At 33.4% G+C, this 21,658-nt stretch overlaps 1 protein-coding gene across 6 annotated transcripts in view; it reads right to left on the minus strand.

Moving 5' to 3' along the window:
* Positions 1-16,596, minus strand: part of LOC126867249 (protein scalloped) — a 341,496-nt gene extending 324,900 nt beyond the window's left edge. For 2 of the 6 annotated variants that reach the window (XM_050621514.1, XM_050621513.1), the window contains exon 1: positions 15,391-15,454. Coding sequence is in view for 1 of the 6 variants with exons in the window: in XM_050621512.1 (XP_050477469.1) it covers positions 13,680-13,704 (25 nt within the window). In the remaining 5 variants the exon portion in view is untranslated. Of the gene's footprint in view, positions 1-13,679; positions 14,596-15,390 lie in introns of those variants that run through there. The other 4 variants (XM_050621509.1, XM_050621508.1, XM_050621512.1 and 1 more) reach the window with 4 other exon arrangements.
* Positions 16,597-21,658: the final 5,062 nt, after the last annotated feature.

The following is a 21,658-nucleotide window of genomic DNA, read 5'->3' on the forward strand; positions in this document are numbered from 1 at the left end:
TTATGAAAATTTAGTTTAATTTTGAAATTTTCATAAAAAAGTATGATCTGAAAAATGAAACTAAAAGAAATAGAAATTAAAGTAGAACATAATCATGGCAGTCGTATCATATTTTAGTGCTAATGGAATTTCAAACTTTTTATGTAACACGCACAAGGTAAACGTTTTCTGTCGCAAGCGCGAAACAAATAAAATTTTCTAAGTCACTGTATGTCAGAAAACTATTAATTTTGCAGCTATTTAAATTTCACTACTTATTTGAAAATAGTTTCTTGCAGACATTATAAATAAATCAATTGAAACATAATATGTCGTAAATGTAAAGAAATTTCAATCGTCGTTAATTATGAATACTAAAACATAAAAATTCTGTATTAATTATTATTACATATTTCATACTATTGTAGCCACATCGGTATTATTGAAGCTAATATTGCTATTAGTATAAACAAATAAAGCATCATACACAATGGAACTTCTACTGTCTAAACTTCCGCTATCGGAATACATACTCTGCTAGTCGAACATTCTATTATCCGAACTTCCCGACACCATAATCTGTTTGATACTGAAACAGAGGCATTACTCACAGTTTTGCTTCTAGTGTTGTGCATGTACAGGGTGTACCGAATCTAAAGGATCAAACTGCGAGGGCTTAATCTACAGGTAAGAGGGTAAAAAAATGTTATATAAAATTTGTCAATAAACGCTCTGTTGCAGTTATAAAAAAGTATTGCACGCATGAAATGGGTAACGATGTAGTTATCGAAACTCAGCAAAATCCTCTTTGTAAAACCTTGTAGTGTAATTAATTCCATTGTTTATTGAGGTAAAACTTGAATCCAAGCACAAGAGCAACAATTACTAGATAATCATTTTTTTTATATTATTATATTTTATAACTATTAACAATATGTAATTGTTACCACATGATAAGAAAAAAGCATGTAACTAGGCTGACAATAATACAGTGAAGTTTCGTGTGCTGTGATAGAAAATGCGTCGCTATCTATTTCGTGTATACAATATTCGTTTATAACTCCGTTATTTACGAACTTTATATAACATTTTTTTCTTCTTTTTGCTTGTAGATTAAGTCCTCGCTGTTTGGTCATTTAAGTTTGGTATACTATACATATGTCGGAGATGAAGGGACATCGGAGCCTTCCCTTTGGAATTTCGAGAAAATCCCTTAACACCGTAATCTAGATTCTATCATGGGCGTAATTAAACAATTGTCGTCATTCGATCCGATTGTATATGTTCGAGATTTGTGATAATGAGCTTGGGCTCGAGGCGACAACCAGTCGCTGAACGTAGCCGCGGTCGCGGGAAGAACGCTTTGTCTAACAAAGGTATGGAGTAATTCTATAGCTCTTCTTAAAAGAAATATTTGTAGCGGCACGCGACAGTAAACATTACAACGCTTTCTGTCCCGTGGCTCGCCACACGGCGACCTTCTCTTTTCCCCATTCTTCAGGTATGATGGTTACCAGATGCTGACGCATCTCCACAGTGCATGTTCAGCTTGACCTTATCAACGGCCTATAACAGTTATAACTATTAAGATTTAGTTATCCAAAGTCCTTCGAACAGACAAACAGTCCTTGTCCCAACTACGGGAAGATAGGGGAGATCTATTTTTTCAACGAACGACGCTTCCCGCTAGCAACCTTCCCTCAAGGACGGCTAACATCCTTTTCTAACCACCAACATGGAAATTGACCAATTAACAGCAACGTCAATTTCCCTCACTTTCCGGGCGAAGGCTTTTCTCAACGAATCCGATGATCTCGTGTCCTTAGACACACCCCATCATACTTTCCCTCTGCAGCATCATCGCTACGGAAAGTCATTCTCTCGTGAGGTCGTATTAGCGAGTTACTTAGCGTCTTTACGCTCGGTGGATATTCCACGTTTTAACAAAGAGTTAGTTTAGTTATACTTCCACCGTAGCCAAGCAAGTCGAGTACGATTTGGGCTTTGGAAGAAAGCACATCCTGTTATCCCGTTGACCGCGGATTCGTTATTAAACCTAGGATCGTTGTCATTAGCTTCTCGAGTATCTAATTACCACGGTTACTTGTCAAGTTCTGTAATAATCGTATTTGCACTAGTCGATGTCTTCTTTATTGCATAACGACAATGTGTAATCCAAATGAAGATTCGTTTCACGCCCCTAACTCTAATCATAATGTTAACCCGACATATATATATACACAATTCAGTATGAACCTAACAGACCTGTGTGATAGGACGATAAAAATTTAACTCGGGACATGACATGCATAATGCGACATACAAAGTGAAGGCGAAATTCCATTATATGCAAGTTGATGAGCAGAGTATCAGCATTTGACTACGTATTCACTTTAAAAAATAATTGAACAAATTCGTTGAATCTCAATAGTTTGGAAAAAGGATAAAAAAAAAACACGTGGAAAAGAAGGAAATGGTAATGTTTGAACGAATCTCAAGCTCGTAACATATAAAGAAACGCGAGCCTTCGAATGTTTAGGATCTTATGGCACAAGAAAGAAAAAAAGAACTTGAAAGTATCGTAAATAATTCCTCTTTACTAAGCAGCAGACTTGGCTGTACTGCGACTGCAACAATATATAGCTAAATTAACAGCTTCAAAACTAAAACTGAGTGGCGGGATATTTTTGCATATAACTCGAAAATTAATTGTATGTATAGGAAAGATTTATTCAAAATGTTGAACTTTTCAATATATTTCGACAAGTTTCTACGATTTTCGCACGAAATCACTAGTGTCATTACATTTCTCTATTGAAGCTTTAATAAGTGACAAGTCCTCGTGAGGATCAATCACCTTGCATATAATTGTAATGTATATAACCGTTTTGTGAACTTCCTTATGCCTTCTGCATAGGAAGGAGTTGATTTCAATTGACAGAAATGTCTTTGCAATTTCCTTCAATTCATACAACGTAACTGACCGAAAACAGAACTAGAACTAAATAAACTAACTAGAACTCGATCTGCACTAATTTCTAAATTCAGACGCGGGGCCAAATGTTTTGTAAATACAGAAATCAACTTTTATAGACTGATTTTGTCATAAATTGTGTATGAAAAGACGATATTATTTTTTCTCTGTCCCAATAAAAGCGGTATTAATAGCTTCTGAAGTGATATTGAAATAACTAGAATAAAATATAATTGTATGTACATATTGGGTTGGAACATATGGTTCATAGTGTTTTTAAGAGAGATTCAAAGATAATACATAGATTTATAAAAGAACGTATGTCTCGTGTGGCTTAAGTTATTTTCAATTAGCGTTGCAATTTGGTCATCTTCAATAATTATAGCCTGGCAAAACGTTCATCAAAATTTCCACTTCTGAACCGAAATCACTTTGGAACGATACGCTTACCTGTAGTACCATTTCTATAAACGATACATTATCTTTTTTTGTTATTTGTACAGCGTTTCATTCTCAAATGTTGGCGTTTCAAAAGCTGCTATTGAAGAACACTAGAAATTTTTATTCCAACCCAATCATTATCCCGCATCCTGAATATTTTACGTGACGCTGTAATTTTATCGTTAATCGTCATTTTGATCGTATAATTTTAAGTAAGTTGAGATTCTCATTACATGATATTCCTTTAAATTTTACGTATTCAAAGGTTATGTAGCATTATAAATGAAAATTTAAGAATCGTAAGTTTTTGTAACAAATTATAATTCTTATTACATAATATTTCCCTAAATTTTATTCCAAAAATTTATTACAAATAAAACTACAAAAATCGTAGATTCGAAATGTAAATTTTTCAAATAAACAGCATATTATTGCATGCTATTCTATTATATTTCTTTATATTTTGTTGTCCAAAAATTGTCACTTTGTTATCTCAAAATCAATCAGAAGGTCTTTCAAATTTGTACACCGGCAGATACAATTTACATGACAAAGACTTAATCACAGTTAGTTCATGTATCGTTCATGGTCTACGAAAACAACGAAGATTAATTAGACAAACGAACGTCGGTTCTTGCACAAACCATCGTACGTGCAGTCGCTATTTAAATCTCAAAGACAACAATTTAAATTAGTTTTGAATCGGTGGTGGGCCGGTTACGCCGGTTACACCGGTTTAAGCGCAGAAAATCTCCGATGGCGTGACGTTCGACCTTTTGCAAATCGATCTAGGAACGACGACCTTTTGTGTAGGTTTTATTAGGGTCACTAGATGGTCGAACAGACCGTCCTTTGCCACACACATGCGGATCACCGAGTTAATGTCTCAGACCCGTTTCTGAATTAATGAACACTCGACAGAAACACGCGCCAGTTAAACCGTTCCAGAATTTCCGTGTAACATTGAACTTTCGATCAACTTTCGTTTTTGTTTTAAGAAAAATAATTGAGATATCCTTAACACATTTCAATTTGTGACTTTCTCGATTAATTCAACTCTTTATATATATAACATCAAAAAACTTGGAGCTATATCAAAGTGTATTTAATTTTAATGAAGTTATTGTGTTTCTAAGTGAATTAGTGTTTCTAAGTGAATGGTTTGAATTTATAAATATAATTTGTCAATTCCACAAGGAAATACCAATTCATTGAATTAAATTATTTCAGAATATTGGTACATTATTGAACTTTCGATCGATTTTAATTTCTGTTTTGTGAAAAACAAAGTGAAATATTCTTGGTATTCGTCTAATTAACAAAGTAGAAATGAAACTTAACGTGCAGGGACGGTCGTATCTTTACATTTTCCATAAGTTTCCATAAAAATATCCAATCTAATAAAAATTCACATATGTATAAACTTAACTGAACAAATGAAATTTCTAAATAGAAATTTCTTACATCTTCTGAATATTACAATAAGTAATAACTACAGTCTAGGGCACGAACGTCTGAAGTTTAGTAATAATATCTCAAATTGTTAGTGAAAATAACGAAAATAAAATCGATATGCATGATGAAAAAAAATCCCTAACTGTTCCAATTCTTCAACAAAGAAAATAAAGGATATTAATAAAATACTCTACAAGACATTTCCTGGGCAGGACTTTTCAATTCGAGATATTCGATAAGCAGAACAAAGAGGAATTGTGTAATTAACAGGGGTGGAAAATGAAATTCGACGTTCAGAAGAAGAATCGCCGCCATTCGTGGCGCGAGTGGCACGGCGCGGCGCGAAAAAAGCAAAGGGATAACTGCCGAGGAAGACGTTAAGGGGGAAAAAGAGAAAGACACAGCGTACACCTTCGAAGGTAATTTTAGTTACTTGACAATTTGGCACCGTCTACGCCAAATAGAAAGTCACGCGCGTACCGGCTCCTCTTGGAGAGAGAAAAAGATAGACGCACACAGTTCTTACAAGAGCAAAAGAAACCGAGAGGGCAGAGAGAAGAGAGGAGAGTGTACAAATAGAGAAATAGAATGGCACAAACGGTAGAAAGGGAAAGAACAGAAGAGAGAAGTCGCCGAGTAGAGGGCTGTGGTACGCGTGATAATCTATTTGCTCCTTCCGTACTGCAACGGGACAAGAAGTCCTATTTATATCGCGAAGAAGCCTCGGTTTAATGAGTCTAGCTGCTGTCACGAGTCTACTAAGATACGGTCGTTCCTCTATTAAACAAAAGAACGTCGAATTTACGATAAAATAGGAAAAGAATCGAAGAACACACACGGCAATATAATATTACAATCGTTAAAGACATCTCAAAATTTAATTATCGTTACAACGTTTCGAGGTTAAGTATTACTAGTGTAAACATTGTTGTTATTCTTATTACTGACATTTATTACAATAAATAATTGATTTCCTATCCTTTAGTTTATTTCTAATGTATCAAAATTGATTAATGCACAAATTGTGAATTATTTCAGCTATTTAAACGCTCCCATTCAGTACGGATCACACAAAAATAATAAAAATAATAGTCTAATATAAAAGTAATATTAAAATAACTTGTTTAAATTTTGTGCACTGTACATGTCAAACAATACGCAAACGTTCTTTAAGAAAAAACATAAGCAACCTAATACTCGTGTATTATTGATATAAAAATAATAAGAGGAATGATCTAAAGCAACTTTCCATATTGTATCAATAATATCAAATTAATTTTTTCAGCTCTTGTGCACTGTAGATGTTAAACTATGAACAAATTTTCTTTAGCAAGACGAAGAACTTTCGCTATGGAATAAAATTAAGATTAAATAAACTGCATTCTAAATAAGATTTTTGCTTTAATCCTACCACTATAGCGATCGTTTGTGAAATTATATATGAATAACTGTAGAACACAAAATATCTTGTTAGCCACTCACAGTACGTTAGAAATAGTAAATATGATCATCACGTGTAATACTATACATATGTATGTATATATATATATATATATATGTCTGATTAATCGCAAGTCAATCCTCTGATAGAGCAATGTTGACAGTAGACACGCAGATATAACGTAAGTTGAAAATCGTAATGGAAACCAAAAAAGGATGGTTTTTCTTGGAAAGCTAAGTAATGAAAAGAACGTGTAAGATGACATTTTCTTGTAGGAAGGTTCGTTTCTGAAGAAAGTGATATTGAAAATCTGTACATATATGGATTCGTAGAAATATGCATTGATAATCTTACGTCTAACAGATGCTTAAAGCACAATGACGATTAATAATAAAGCATAACTTTTGAAGTCACGACTTGTTCTTTCAAACATCAGAAGAAAGTAAGAAAGATGAGAATATTACAGTGGCTCATGATTATAATCTGTCTTTTTTCCCTATATCGACGTTTCCCTAGTTAATAAGATAATATCGTTTCTACATAAAGCAATTAACATAAAACAATTTACATAAAATGCAAGCAAAAATTTTCTTTGTATATATTATACATGACAGTACATATATATGCATATATACATATAAATCATACCAATATATTTTAACACTAGGTTTACGGGCGATTCTTATATACCTATCTCTACGAGGACCCGTCACATTGACGGGTAAACGAAAATATGCGTTTTCTTTAAAAAATCGATTTATTCAAATTAAGTCTGAATTGAACAATATTAGGCTTCACGTTTAAATAAATTATTAATAAGTAAAAAGTGTTTTTTTTTAATTACTATACTACTTACTTTAATACTAATAATTATATAGAGTAATCATATTTATTGAGCACTTGAGCACATTTTTTACAAATATACTGAATTTTGTTTGTGCATTTTCCGCATACGATCTTTTTGCAATATATACAACAATTATTGCTTCTATTTTTTTTGCAGTGGCCCACTTGGCAACTTTTTCGCACTTCTGATGTCGAAAGTGACAGAAATGAAGCGTCTGATCTTTGGCAAAATATGAACTCCTTCCTGGATATTTTCGATCTGGTGCACTCTTTACACAATATCCACGCGTTTATTGCTGCCAAATCTAAGATATTGAAAAAAAAGTTGAAGGGGCCATCGAAAACTCCCTGCTTTGACACTATATTTGCGTGCCATCTGGTCAACGACGTCCACACCAAACTTTGTTTTATTATAAACAGCAATGGTTTCTGGAACACGTTTATAATTGTCTTCTATTTGTATAACTGTATATTTGGTGCTTAGAAGGAGGACTTTTACGTTAGGTTTACTTTTATACACAGTAAGCGCGCTGTTTTCTGATTTATATAAATTCGAGGAAAACAAAGTCATCTTGTCCTTTTTTCCCTTGAGCATCGAGTTTCATCTTTCTCCATATAAGGAAAACCATTCAAAATATATTTTGTTTGGACGTCAACTCCAAACCAAAACTTAATTTCAAATTTATGAGGCTTATTCGGCATATATTGCGTAAACCTGCATTGGGCTTTCATTGAAAATAATTGTTCATCTATTGAAATATTTTCATATGGCTTGCAACAAGCCTGGCTATTACTTATAAATCTGTTTCATATTTCGGATATCAGCGCAAATTTATCTGTTTGTAATCTTTTGGAGGCTTTCAATGATCTCGCTTCATATGCGCCCCGGGCATATAGAATTCCTAGAAAACTACGTAACTTAGCAACTGTGATTGTCCGTCTTTTTTCAAAACTCGATGCGCCTCGGTTTCAGTGCAATCTTTTATGTGTTGCATTATGTGTCTGTCAATTATCAATTCGAAAGCATTAGTTACACAACCCGACATAATATTTCTCTTAGCATAGCCAGTAGGCCCTGCGATATCCTTGAATATCATACGAACGGGCGTCCTACCCCTAGATCCGCCTGCTTTCAGTTTTATCCACTGTACCCCGTCAATTGCAATTTCAATTTCACCCATTACATTTTGGGATGCGCTTGGAATGCTCGTCCTTTCATCCTCGGAGTCAGAACTAGAAAAAATACGCATCCTTTTCTTGTTACAACACACTTTCAAGAAGTTTTCCTCTTCACTATCCGAAGATCCTTCTGTCTCTCCACTTTCAGTGTATTCAGAACTTTCACTGTCAGCTTCGCTTTGGCCTAATTCATATTGATCTTTTTCGGAGGTATCCTCAGAACAATCTTCATTGATGTTGACAATTTATTGAATATCTTATTATATCTCTTGGATTTACTCATGATTGCTAGAAAAGGGGGATTGGTAAAAAAAAGAAAATACTGTGCCCAAATTCAATTATCCTATTGTAAACACTTACAATAAGTGGAGACAATAATGGGAAATGTCTACAATAACTGAAACTTTTGCACACCGTCTTTGAAAAACGGTTTGTTTATGAAATCAGTTAGCCCGTCAATTTGACGGGTTTCGCAGAGATAGATGTACTACATACAGATTTCAAAAATTAGAAAACCTAGGAAAAAATAATTGCGAGTATAAATTCTTTAGATGAAATGATTAATTTACGATGTTTGATGATTAATTTCGAAGTTTGAAATCCGTCAAATTGACGAGTAGCGTAAACCTAGTATTAATAAACACGAAACAAACAGCTGCCTTAAATACTTAATTTTGCAGGTGGTACAGAATCTTCACTTCACTTATTCTTTATTTTTTATTATTTTACGTAGTTTACAGCATAATTTTTATTTTATTCCATAATATAAGATAATTAATAGTTTATAGGTTCTAATTCTAATACATCCTACTTTAGATCAGTTTAGTATCTATTTCAATCTGTTAATTCATAATACAGTTGATAGAATCTATACATATATATGTATATGAGATCTAATATATGAGAAAAGATAAGAAATATATTGTCTAGTTTACTGCTCGTTATGTAAAATCTGTATACAATCAATAAATAACATTTATGTTGTTTTCTGGCTATAATAAGCATTGTAACATATTAAGTAACAATCAATTCAATAACACTATCACAAACAAATACATAAAACCATAATCCCTCAAACTCCGTAGTATTCGAATATTAGGTAATAAGAGTCACTGTACATTATAAACTAAGAAATGCAGAAAAGAAATTTCTTTGAAATCCAAACAATCTTAAAATCCAAAAATATAAAAAAAGCAAAGGTTAAGAAAGTAACGTTATTGAATCTTCAATATTTAACATATACCGATAAGACGTATAGATAAAAAGCTTCTGGTATCAGGCGTAGAAAGTGTGTATGAATTTAGCGAAGGTGATATGAATATCGAATTCATCGATTACCGATTACCGATTACCGATTACCGATTACCACGCTACCGGTTCCGCGGTTCGCGTGCGTGCACTGCTTCTCGAGAAGAAAAACGAGCTGTTCGGCTAGCGGGAACAAGGAGGGGGTAGAAACAAGCTTGAAGAAACACACAGGTTGCACCTGCCGCCTTGCTTTCCCCTCCTAGGGAACCCCAGATGTTTATCGGGCCCCCAGTTAAAAAGTTGGATATATATCGGGCCCGGGCCTCGAAACGAGCGTCGACGATTTTTAACCGGCTCGTTTGACTTTCAACACGCACCGTCGTGCGGACGACACTTCCGCGGACAATCACGTGTTTATAGAAATTAAAGGATAATTATATAAGTATGCGTGATTTTAAGTATGTATATTGCGAACGATTTAGAAAGTTCAATATAATGTAGAATTATCATATTATTGTTATTATTATTATTATTATTATTATTAAGACGTTGAGCACATGAATGTAAGTTAATGTTTAATAAGCTGTATCAATAAGAGAAGAATCATAGGAAAAATGTAGAATATAGAATATGGAAATACATATAAATTATATAGATATAACTATATATATATTCTATTATTGCTTTACATACAAAGTTATACAGCTTATTAAAATATTGGGATTACTCCACGTTTGTTCTAAGTGCCTGTTCTAAGTGTTCAATTTAGCAACTATACTATTCCAGGATTCCAGGATAATGGTTTCTATTATATTTCATGATCACCGTATACATCGTGTTTTTTATGTTCCATATAAACATTTCATATCATATAATTTTGTTATTATTACCACATATGACGTAACATGAATAATGCATTTATTATGTTCTAATGCGACGTGATCATATAACGTAGTCATTAGCAACCGGAGAATATGACTTTGAATATATAAATAAATTTAGAAAATGTGCAGAGTATTAATATGTGTTTGATTAAATAAGTAATATGCTACAATTTCTCTATCGTGCCTTTTTCGCTTTGCTTCCTGTTTGCCTATAAAATAAAGTTTTATTATACTTTCTGCACAAATGGAGATTTACTTCCATATATATCATCAGTTATAATTTTTCAATTAAATTCAATGCTTAAAAATTGTTTAATTATAGCGTGACACAATATCTCTTAATTTGCAAAAACTGCGTGTAATAGCGCATTATAATTTTTAATTTCAATAAATGAAACTACTTTTCATTAATAAACCATATTTCAAGATGACAACACTGGAAAATGAGATTAGATTTTTGAGTATTATTATACTCTAATTTAGAAATTAGTATAATATAATTTTCACTTTTTTATGCGTTAAACATCATCAATATAAGACAACTGTTTCAAGATAAAGTTCAAATATTCCAAATAACTCTCCACTTCGTGAGGAAAAATGCAAGATAAACAATTCCGCATGTGAGAATATTCCTAATATCGAATAATCATTTCTCAAAGTATTCAAATTTCATTAGCATACATTAACAAACAACTGTTTATTTTCCTATGACGAAACGAAGTACATATGTACTTACTATATTTCCACAAACTTTCAAATTACGACGCAACTGTTGAATACACAGCGATTGCCCTATCTATTGATATTTCCATTCAAACCACGTTTTCAATTTCAGATATTTCTTCAATCAAGTCGGATAGGTGCGAGCAGATAAGATACGGATAAAGATAATGCATCGGTGTTAACAAAATTTACAGTTTTCTAAGCCTCAACCGTACGCCGGTTATTATCACGACGCCATTAAACTCAACTATTCCAAACCAAATTAATTTTCTACCAAAACTTCATTACTTACATTCAACTCCCGCAAGGTGCAGTAATCTTATAAAACACACGTAAATCCATTTTATTAACGTGAAATGTAGAAATAATCAAAATGGTATTTCAATTTTTTAAATTGTAGATTAGCTCCGATAAAAATAAAACGTAAACGTGAAAATATAATTAACACCGTGCTAAACAGTTTTCATGCATATTTTGTCGGTAATTTCAGTTCCTTTGGCGTCGATGTTATTAAACCTTATAGATTGTTGAGGTTAAATATGCAACATAATGGCGACGCAGTTCGCAAACGTAATTAAAATTCTAAAAATTCTGTGCTTTAGTATTTACCTACTCTGATATACGTACATTGGAACACTAAATATAAAAATAATACGAAGAAACCAACATACAGTAGTCCATCTAAATAAAAAAATTTACAATAATTCACTGATTAGAAAAAGAACAAAATGATTTAGTATATTAGGTTAGGAATTTAAGTAATTCGAATGAAAATATAACTTTAAAATTGTTGAAGACTTTCCAAAGTTTGATTATTGTAACGTTCCCGAAATTAAGTATCTCTAATGACAAAAATGACTGCCTTTATATTAAAATTTATTATGATAAATAAAGAAATTTCTGTCCCTTGTCTTATTTCTAACATATCAAAATTTATTAATATAAACATTGTTGATTATTTCAGCTATTACAATCATACCATCGCCAGCATTTAATACGAATTATTCAAAAATAATAAAAAGAATAGTCTAAAGATAGATTATCATTCAATATTAATAATGTAAAAATAATATTAAATAAATTTATTTAAATTTTGTGTATCATAACGTGTTAAATCATGAAAAAACTTTCTTTAATAAAAAGCATAAGCAATCTAATACACGTGTATTATACATATAAAAGCACTAAAAATAAAAGTCTAAAAGAAAATTACCATTCAATGCCAATAATAGATATAAAAATATCGCATTAACTTATTTAAATTTCATAGACGCGTAAACAAACGTTTCCAAATAAGAAGCATAAACAGCCTAGTACACTTGAAAAGAACAGGTCACGATTATCCTACATCTTGATTTTATTCATAAGAAATTGTTGATTGTAGCATATGCTATTGTATGACAAGTTTATAGCGACTATAAAGTGGACACGAAAAACCGGCGTTCCAGCTAACTAGTTTTTAATTGAAATACAAACACAATGACAGAGACAGGTCAGCGCGAATAAACTGACCCAGAATGAGCAATCGACGGCAACAGTCTTTTCCCGACAACGTACCTGGTCGTACCCGCTTATCCGCCATGATAACAAGTATCTGATTAAATTTATGTAATAGCGTGTTACACTATGTTATTGTGGAATTACTTCGATAACCTACTCTGATAACGTCGTGGTATTAAATTCACTGTCACTTCGACGATACTTTTGTCGTTGTTCGAATCAACCGTCAATCAATAAGTATGAAATTTAAAATAAATCATAGCTGCATACAATCTCAGTTTACGTCTAGAAGACTCACTAAAAGCAATCTGGTTTACGGATATTTTCCTATGCATTTACTTTCTACAATACTCGTTAAATATTCTTTCTATATTAACAATCGCGTATTTTACATTTAAAGCATTCGCTGAAACGAAGAAGCATATATGTAGCAAAGTTTATACGTGAAATAACGCGGGAAGTATGAATCGGATAAAAGGCTGTCCAAAAAGATGCATTAATTGTAAAAGAATTTAGAAATATCCGGACATAAACAATAACAGCCTAGGTGGACTTTTCTTATGTATTAACTTTTTATAATATACCTTAAAAATATTCGCTAACGTAAGAAAAAGTACAATAACATTTATGAACAATATTACGCGGGAAATATAAATCGAAAACTTTTCTTATATATTCATTTCTAATAACATTCGTTAAATACTACTGCGTATTTTACGTTAAAAATATTCACTGAAATAAGAAAAAGTATAAAAATATTTATAGACGAAATTACGCTAGAAATATAAATAGAAAAGACATAGCAATAATTGTAAAGCAGTTCACGCGAACGCATGTCCCGACGGCGGCAAATTTGAGTCGCGAGAGACGCGAAAAAACAGCACGTTAGAAGACACATCGTCGTTTACACATCTACACCTCCCTTCCTTCCCACATACACACACACAGGAAACATGGTTCCATGCAACATATGTATATACACAAGCGCACGATTAAAAGAGAAACTCACTCCAGAAATAATGCACAGTATCCATCCAAGTCACGGTGGTGGAGGTAGGTTGCGCTCGTCCTGGATTATCAATACCCGAAAGAGGTTTGCGTTCAAGTTCCTCGAACCTTAATCTCAGTGGTCGTCTCACGACAACGTACTTTCGTCGCCTTCACGCCAACATACTTTCGCACGGTCTTCGAAATCTCACTCACTGGCCGAGCTTCAAAAACTGAACGTGTCCCACGATAAGAACACGATAAGTGTACATTCCTCTGGGATATATTTCGCGCCGTAGGTTTTCCCGCGTTTAGTTTCGTGGATGCACACGCGGCAAAGGTAACGCAGCTAGAGCGAGACGCATACACGTATAGCTGAGAAAGAGCGGGGAAACGAGACAGAACGAGAAAGAAAGACCGAAACAGAGAAAGAGGGAAATAGAGAATGACAGAAAAAGAGAAAGACACTACGTTCGGAGCAATGGAATATGTGCACGCACTTCTCGCTTGGTCCCGTCTAGGGGAAAGAAAATCCTGCCACCACTCCTGCTCCACCTCCAATCTCATACAATATACGTGTAGTCGCGCGCACAGTTTTCAAAACAACAGGTTACTATGTCTGTATCTTTGACTTTCGGTAAACTTTTAGTTTCTTTCGTTTATTAGTATCAGATTTTAGTATGGAGCGTGAATCGGTGCGTTATAGTCGCGCGCGGTTTTTCCGCACGCACACGCCGCCGCGGATCAATAATTCACCATACGAATTCACCAGAAGCGGGTGAGCGAGCGGGCAGGCACGCAGGCACTAGGCAGAGAGGCACACGTTTCTGTCGTGGCGCGCTCTCCTCGGGGAAACGCACGCAGCCCACCACCACCGGCACACCAATCGCTCCTAACCTCCTCGACGCGAGTCTCCGTCGCTGGCTGAGTCCCGTACACGTTGCCAGAGAGACTGCACACGCTTCGCGTAACACACACGTATACACACGGTTGCGTTCTCTTGACACACAGCTGACACAACGCTCGTAAACACGCGACAATCGGACAAAGATGGATGCACCGCCAAACCGCAGGTATAAACCGGCACGACTCGAGCTCTTCGTTTATCAAACTGATCCGACTATCATTTTATCACACACATATCTCTCTCTCTCTCTTTCTTTCTCTCTCTTTCGCTACCTCTACTTTCCTATCCTTTCTCTCGCACACTCTTTCTCTCTCACTCGCTCATACGTATATACTATCTCTTCCTTTTTTAGTCGGAAAGCAATAGTAAGAGCACTAGCAGCAACACCGGAGCAAGCAATGCGAACATCACGGTCACCGGAAGTACGAACCTGACAATCACGACATACAAGGAATATGACGAGGATCGGTTATGTGTTTTTTTGCACTGAATAACGTCGCCACGCATATACATCATTCACGCACTCTGTCGAGTTTAAGTTCCTCTTTTATATATTTATCTTTATCGCACAATAGGTTTATACGTTCGTCTCTTTCTTTCGCACGAGCGTTTATCGCTCCCTCTGTCTCTCGCTCTCGTTCGTCCGTCCGTCTGTCTGTCTGTCTGTCGGTGTCCGACAGTGTGTATATCGCCGTCTCGTCGCTGCTGTCGAATCCGTTCCGTGCGCGGCCCCTGTGTGGGACGACGCCGCTGGGACACACGGGCGTGGACGAGTAGACGCGCTCTTTCCACGATCTTTCGACACTATTTTCTTTAATGTACTTACCACTGGGCGAGCTGACGTGGCGTCGCGCGCGCGCGGGGCCTTCACACCACGGGTAAAATTCGCACAGTAATATTAGCGCGCAAGGCTGCACCCCGGTAAATACGAGCGCAGTCACCACTCTTGTTTTTGGTATGCCAGGAATGGCACAAAGAATCTGGACAACGCACACGCCTGCTGCGCAGCCGGTCTGCGCACACGCTGACACCGCTTATGCGGCCGCGGGAGAAACCAGAAGCCGAACGTTCCCGATTAAGCACGAATCTCCCCGAAGTCAGCCGATTACCTACCCCCACCACGATATACAAGATTCGCATTTCCCCACTCCCCGCGCGGGAGATCAGTCGCGTCACGCACGTAATAGAGGTTGGATGTTGTTGCTCGCTTACTCGTTTATTCTCTCTCGCTCGATGTTCGAGGGGCACTTGTTGAATTTCAGAGGTTACGTTTTAGGTTTTTCGAATAAACCTTTTGATAAATGGCAACACACCAACCGCAAAACGGCCACCTTTATCTCTCTCATACGCATTTTTTCCATGCAATCTGATATTGGACATACATACGCTATCAAATATAATACACTCCTTTTTTATTACATGTAAGAACTGATCCGCTTCTGTAATAATAAAATATATTGTACTTTGAAAATATACTTTTGTAATTCGTAAACTGTTTTGAGAATAATAATCGGTTTTTTATATATTTCACTCTTTACATTAAATTTAGTTACATCTCTATCGTTTAACGATGATCACGTCACAGTCTTTTACATATAAACAGGTTCATAAACACATTCATAAACAGGTACCTTTTCGGTAGCAAACTATCTGGAGTCGTTTATGTGCATGAGAATTTAAGAAAGTAACCGATCCTTATGACGTTTATACTCCGTTGGAAAAAGAGTTTTCACCATCTCTCACCCTTGGTATTTAACCCTTTATTCTTGTGTAGTAATTTTCTTTAGATTCAATTCGTCAGGTTCACGCCTTTCTTCAGACTTCTGCTCCAATTTCAAGGTCTTTATGTATGGAATTTTTAGTGAGTATATAATTCATGTGCGCCATAAGCGCCATACCTTAAATCACGTTTACCGACAAGCAAACGATATAATTTCCTATCAACTGTACATATCGATTTCATATTTAAGATTTCAATTTTATAAATATGAATTTTTATACCATTAAAATAGTAAATATTTATTACAACGTTATATCACGGGTATATTTAGTATGTTAATAATTTTTTAACAATAAAAGTTAATGATATATAATTATAAAATAATTATTTGAAAGAATTAAAATGTTAAAATATAAATGAATTAAAAATTAATTATTCTCAAGCTTAATTTATAAAGATGTAAGCTTTTTTCATATTTTGTTTTATAAATTTGCAAATTAGAATTCTTGTACTTAACACTTACTAATTTTGTTACAAAAAATACATGAATTGAATATATTCTTGTAAACTTATCAAATCAGTAAATTCTTTACTGCTCGGATAATCAACTTTCTACCTTATCTACAGAAGTCAATTGTAACTTGAAATCTTATCGGAAAAACATAAACTGTGCTGTGTAATTTTTTACTTGTACAGACATAAATATGCATTTAAATATAATTATGACATGAAACTAAACGTCCATTGTTATTCGAATTATTATGTATCTTATATATACATATATGTAAAACACGTACGAAAACAAATTGCTTTGAAAAATAGAAAGTGAACAAAAAATATCTCCCAAATACGTACATATGAACCTACAATAACAATTATAACTGTGATTATTTAAGTTTATAATCGTAAATAAAATTATTAACTATAAATAAGCTTCATTTTTTGGAATTGGATACGTTTTTATCGCTTACAAAATATATAATGTATAAGTATATTAAAAATTTCTCTTATTTAATATTTAGTGAGAACATAATTTTGAAGCTGCTTTTTTAACTTTCTCTCTCGATGTATAATAAACTACAAATTTTTAGAGTAAAAGCCAACAACATGGTAAAAGTTTGTTCACTTATGATTTATTAGAAATTTACTCCACTTATATCATTTACATAATTTATTTTTTATAATAAAAGGTATCGGATATATGCGTAGTATAACAAAAACTTGTTTAAGTTATACTATTCATAGAGAAAAAGAAAATTCATGTGTATCATATTTATATATGCGACAAACCGTTCAACCAATCAACAAAACTGATTGACGCATAAAGCGACACAAAAATAAAATAGATGTCGTATGTATACAATGGTTCACAAAAGTATTTGAACACAGGAAATTTGATGTCAATTCTATGTGTTATAAGGCACGACTGTCATGATACGATTTAATTGGTCAAACCTGAAACCAATCTGAAAATATGTAACGTTTACTGTGTAGTGTTAAAAGTTGAGTATTGAAGCTTATTAATATAATAGAGTGACTGTTTAAGTGGTTTTATGATTTTTACAAAATATATGCAATAAAGCCTCCCTTATCCGAACTAACAGGGAAACAAAATTGTTCGGATATACACAATACACGAACATACATAATAAACGTATAAAAAAAATCTACAAGTGTTTGGATACTTTTGTGAGTAACTGTATAATATTTCTGAGCCGTTGAAAGGTGGAAACTGTTGGTATCGTTGTGCACGCACATGGATCGTTTATTGGGCCGATTTTAAACACGACAAAACGCTCGTAAAATCGAATGTCACGTATCAAAATGACGGTCAAAGCGTGCCTTTTGCAGGGAGACAAAAGCGGTCGTAATTAATGCTTTTAAACGCGCGTGCTGTACTGCACCAAGCTCCTTTTGTCAGTTGGACACATTGTACCTCGACAAATGTTTACGAACGACCACAGGGTAGCAGAGCGTGCACGGTGACAGTGGCTGGCAAGCCGCGGGGTTGAAACGCGCAGTTTTCGTGCGGATTTTCACCGAACGCGACACATTCAATGGGGGGAAAGGCACGGTCCGATTTCACCCGCGAGGTTTAATTACTTAATTACGTTAACGCTCGATTTTCGTAACGTGTCGACGAGCCACGCGCGGGCAAAACGATTCCGTTAGTTTCACTGCAATTTCGTGCCCGTGGCTGTCTCTTCACCCTCCATTGAAGTATAGCCGTACGATACATAGTTGCAAATTCGTTTTAGAAACGAGGACGCTTGGTAAATGAAATTTTCTAATGAAAATGAAATATGATGTCTCCTTTTGGCGTAACTTACATCTTTGGTACGAGATATTGTGCAGATTTATGTATAAATAGAGCAGGTTTTAATCTGTTTTGATTCAAACATAATATTTATAATTAAGTTAATCAAGTATTGATTACAATTTATAGATGTGTGTAAGGTAATATTTTAGATAAACTAGTGGTTTTGTAACGTATATTAAAACAAATATGAAATAATATAAAATATATGCATTATTTATTATTTATTATTTATTATTGTATATATTATTATTCTTATTATAATATATATACAATATAATTATAACTGTAATTATAATTAATAATATTATATATATATTATTTTATATTTATCTTGATATTTAAAGTTTATAAATTTATTTAAAATTCAAACATATATATGTACATTTGTAGGTATATATTTTAAATGAAGTGATAATATACATGTACATAAATATACATACATATAGTATAAGTGAAGAGATGATTTATAAGGATAACATTTTTTATTATAATTTACGAATATACGTAATATACGTAATATACAGTACATACTAACTCCCTTTTCAAGGGAGAAAGGCAGGAAAATGAAGTTATCTATCTTATAAAAAATTATAATAATATAACATAATTTAATATAATATAATATGTGTATGCCCATATATATGTATAATAGAATTCCCTATGAAATTGCTTATTCACGATTAAAATGACAATTATCTTTCTTCCCATGGTCTTCATTTATAAGAGTTATTTCGGAGGAAGCATATGCGTCATGATTAGTGTGTTGTAAACCTCCCTTAATGTCGATAGTCGTAAAGTCATAAAATTTCCGGCAATACTCTTTTCTGCGATTAAAAGGCACTAATTTAAAATTGTCAGATCAGTCGTTTTGGTTGTAGTGGTTGTGATTGCAAAAGATTTATTATCAACTCCTTTCATGTGATAGTTGTGAGAAAAGTGGCAGTGCCGTAAATTAGTTATTGTATAATAATATATACTTTATACATACTAAACCATCATTATATTCTCTTAAACTATAATAATTACATATAATTAACAAACAAATACATATATAGAGCAGTTATAAAGAAATATCTCACTTTGATAAATGAAGATGTTATCTAATAGGTGGACAATTTTGATATTACTTTCACAGAAAAAAATGTTATACATCACGTAACTAACACTACTTATGGTAATCTGTGGATTTGAATCAATAAAAAAATATAATTATTCAAACGACAATAGATAAAAACTTAAAGAGAAAATATATGGCAAAATTCCAATAACAATCTTATAGATATGTGTCACTCAGAAGTCAAACTGATCAACTCCACTAATTCTTTTCTCAATTTCGCTTCTCAGAATAAGCAAAATAAGCTACCGACTATGTAATAATATTAGTGAATTTACAAGATACAAGTTACAGTTTGAAAAGTTTTGTTTGTTGCACAAACAGTTTTTATAATTATATACGTTATAAGGACTAATTATTATTGGTGACTTAATTGATTACCTTGACAATAAACAATAATATCAATGATTTAACTTATGACTTGTAGATAAATCTGAAAAACTGTTTCTATATTCTACGGGAAGAATTCTATAAACTATAACTTGTAACTTACTTCTTTTAAAATAATAACTAAATTTATGGTATTACTAAGACTAGACGTTTAAAGGATTTGTTGGCAAAAAATAAAAATACACTTTGAAATTCATGAATGAAATTTCATTTGGGGTATAAATGATTCAAGTTACATAGAATTAATGTGAGAATCGCTGAAAGATATTCTTTTTATCGATATTTTTTTAAAGTGGAGCTTATCGTAATTTCATATTAATGTAAAATTACTGGTTAATTTAAATAAAAACATATTTAAAAACGAAGTAATAAAATTAAATATAGATGATATAAAATTTCGAAATCTCGAAGGCATGCTTATCTAGATAAGATTTATAACCATCATAAGGCTATGTTCTAACTGAATACAGTGCAAGGCTTAACAAATAAAGCCTAATCAATATAAACGAATTTTATAAGAACGTCATATTTGGTCTTATCTTAATCAGGAAAGTATAACCAATATGTTAATGAAACCAAACTATGACAATGGGGTAAGATACTCCCCCTCTTCCGAAAGAAAGAAAGTTCTATTTGAAACATTTTATAGAACAACAATAGTTGTTAACAGTAGTGTGTAAAGTTTTAAATGGGACACTTTGTACATGATTTAACATTTTGGAAAATAATAAAAAGGCAAATCACACGATATGTATATATATGTGTGTGTCACATCACAGTAGCTTGTTTGTTGGAAATGCGTCGCTTTATAAACACTTGTGCTGTGTGTAAAATTAGGAGTTGGACGTAATATTATATATAATAATTGTTACATAAACTTATTAACTGGAAACTGGAGCAAACCAGAAATTATCATTTTGCGAAAATGACACCTATTGTTCCTGCATTTGAAACTGCACCTCAGGACACAGAAGCTGGTCAATTTCAGTTTCCGTTTGGATTTGTGACGTCGCTACAATGGTCAGATTATATTTGGTTATCTTGTTGGCAGAGCAAATACTCACTGGTACATTGATATTATCAGAATCGTAATTTTTAAAAATTTTCTGATCCTTAATGAAAAAAGGAAATCCTAAAATGTTCGTATTCCGTTATAACATATAGACTACGAATATTTACGCAAATTCATATTTTTATAAATATGATTAAAAATATAGAATCTAGGTAGGAAATTGTTTTATCTACTAAATATTATAGGAGATATATATTAGAGAAGATATTTTGGATATTTTATCTGTATTCTTACGTTTTAAACATACGGTGCACTTTTGCATCTTTAAATTTTCTATAAATGCACTAGATGCAAGGAAAGTCTATCAATTAATATGTGTAATACGTTTATAGGTAATGGTTTTATAAATATGCAATAGCTTTTTTTTTTACATGGGGAAATCCTCATGGACACCGCGCCGCTTTTCTGGGAAGCGGCGGGGCAGTGTCGGACTCTTACCAACTAAAATCCCAGGATGACCTGCCTAACGCTTAACAGG

Source organism: Bombus huntii, chromosome 7 (genome assembly GCF_024542735.1).
Source record: "Bombus huntii isolate Logan2020A chromosome 7, iyBomHunt1.1, whole genome shotgun sequence".
In the NCBI taxonomy this organism is placed as follows: Eukaryota; Metazoa; Arthropoda; class Insecta; order Hymenoptera; family Apidae; genus Bombus; species Bombus huntii.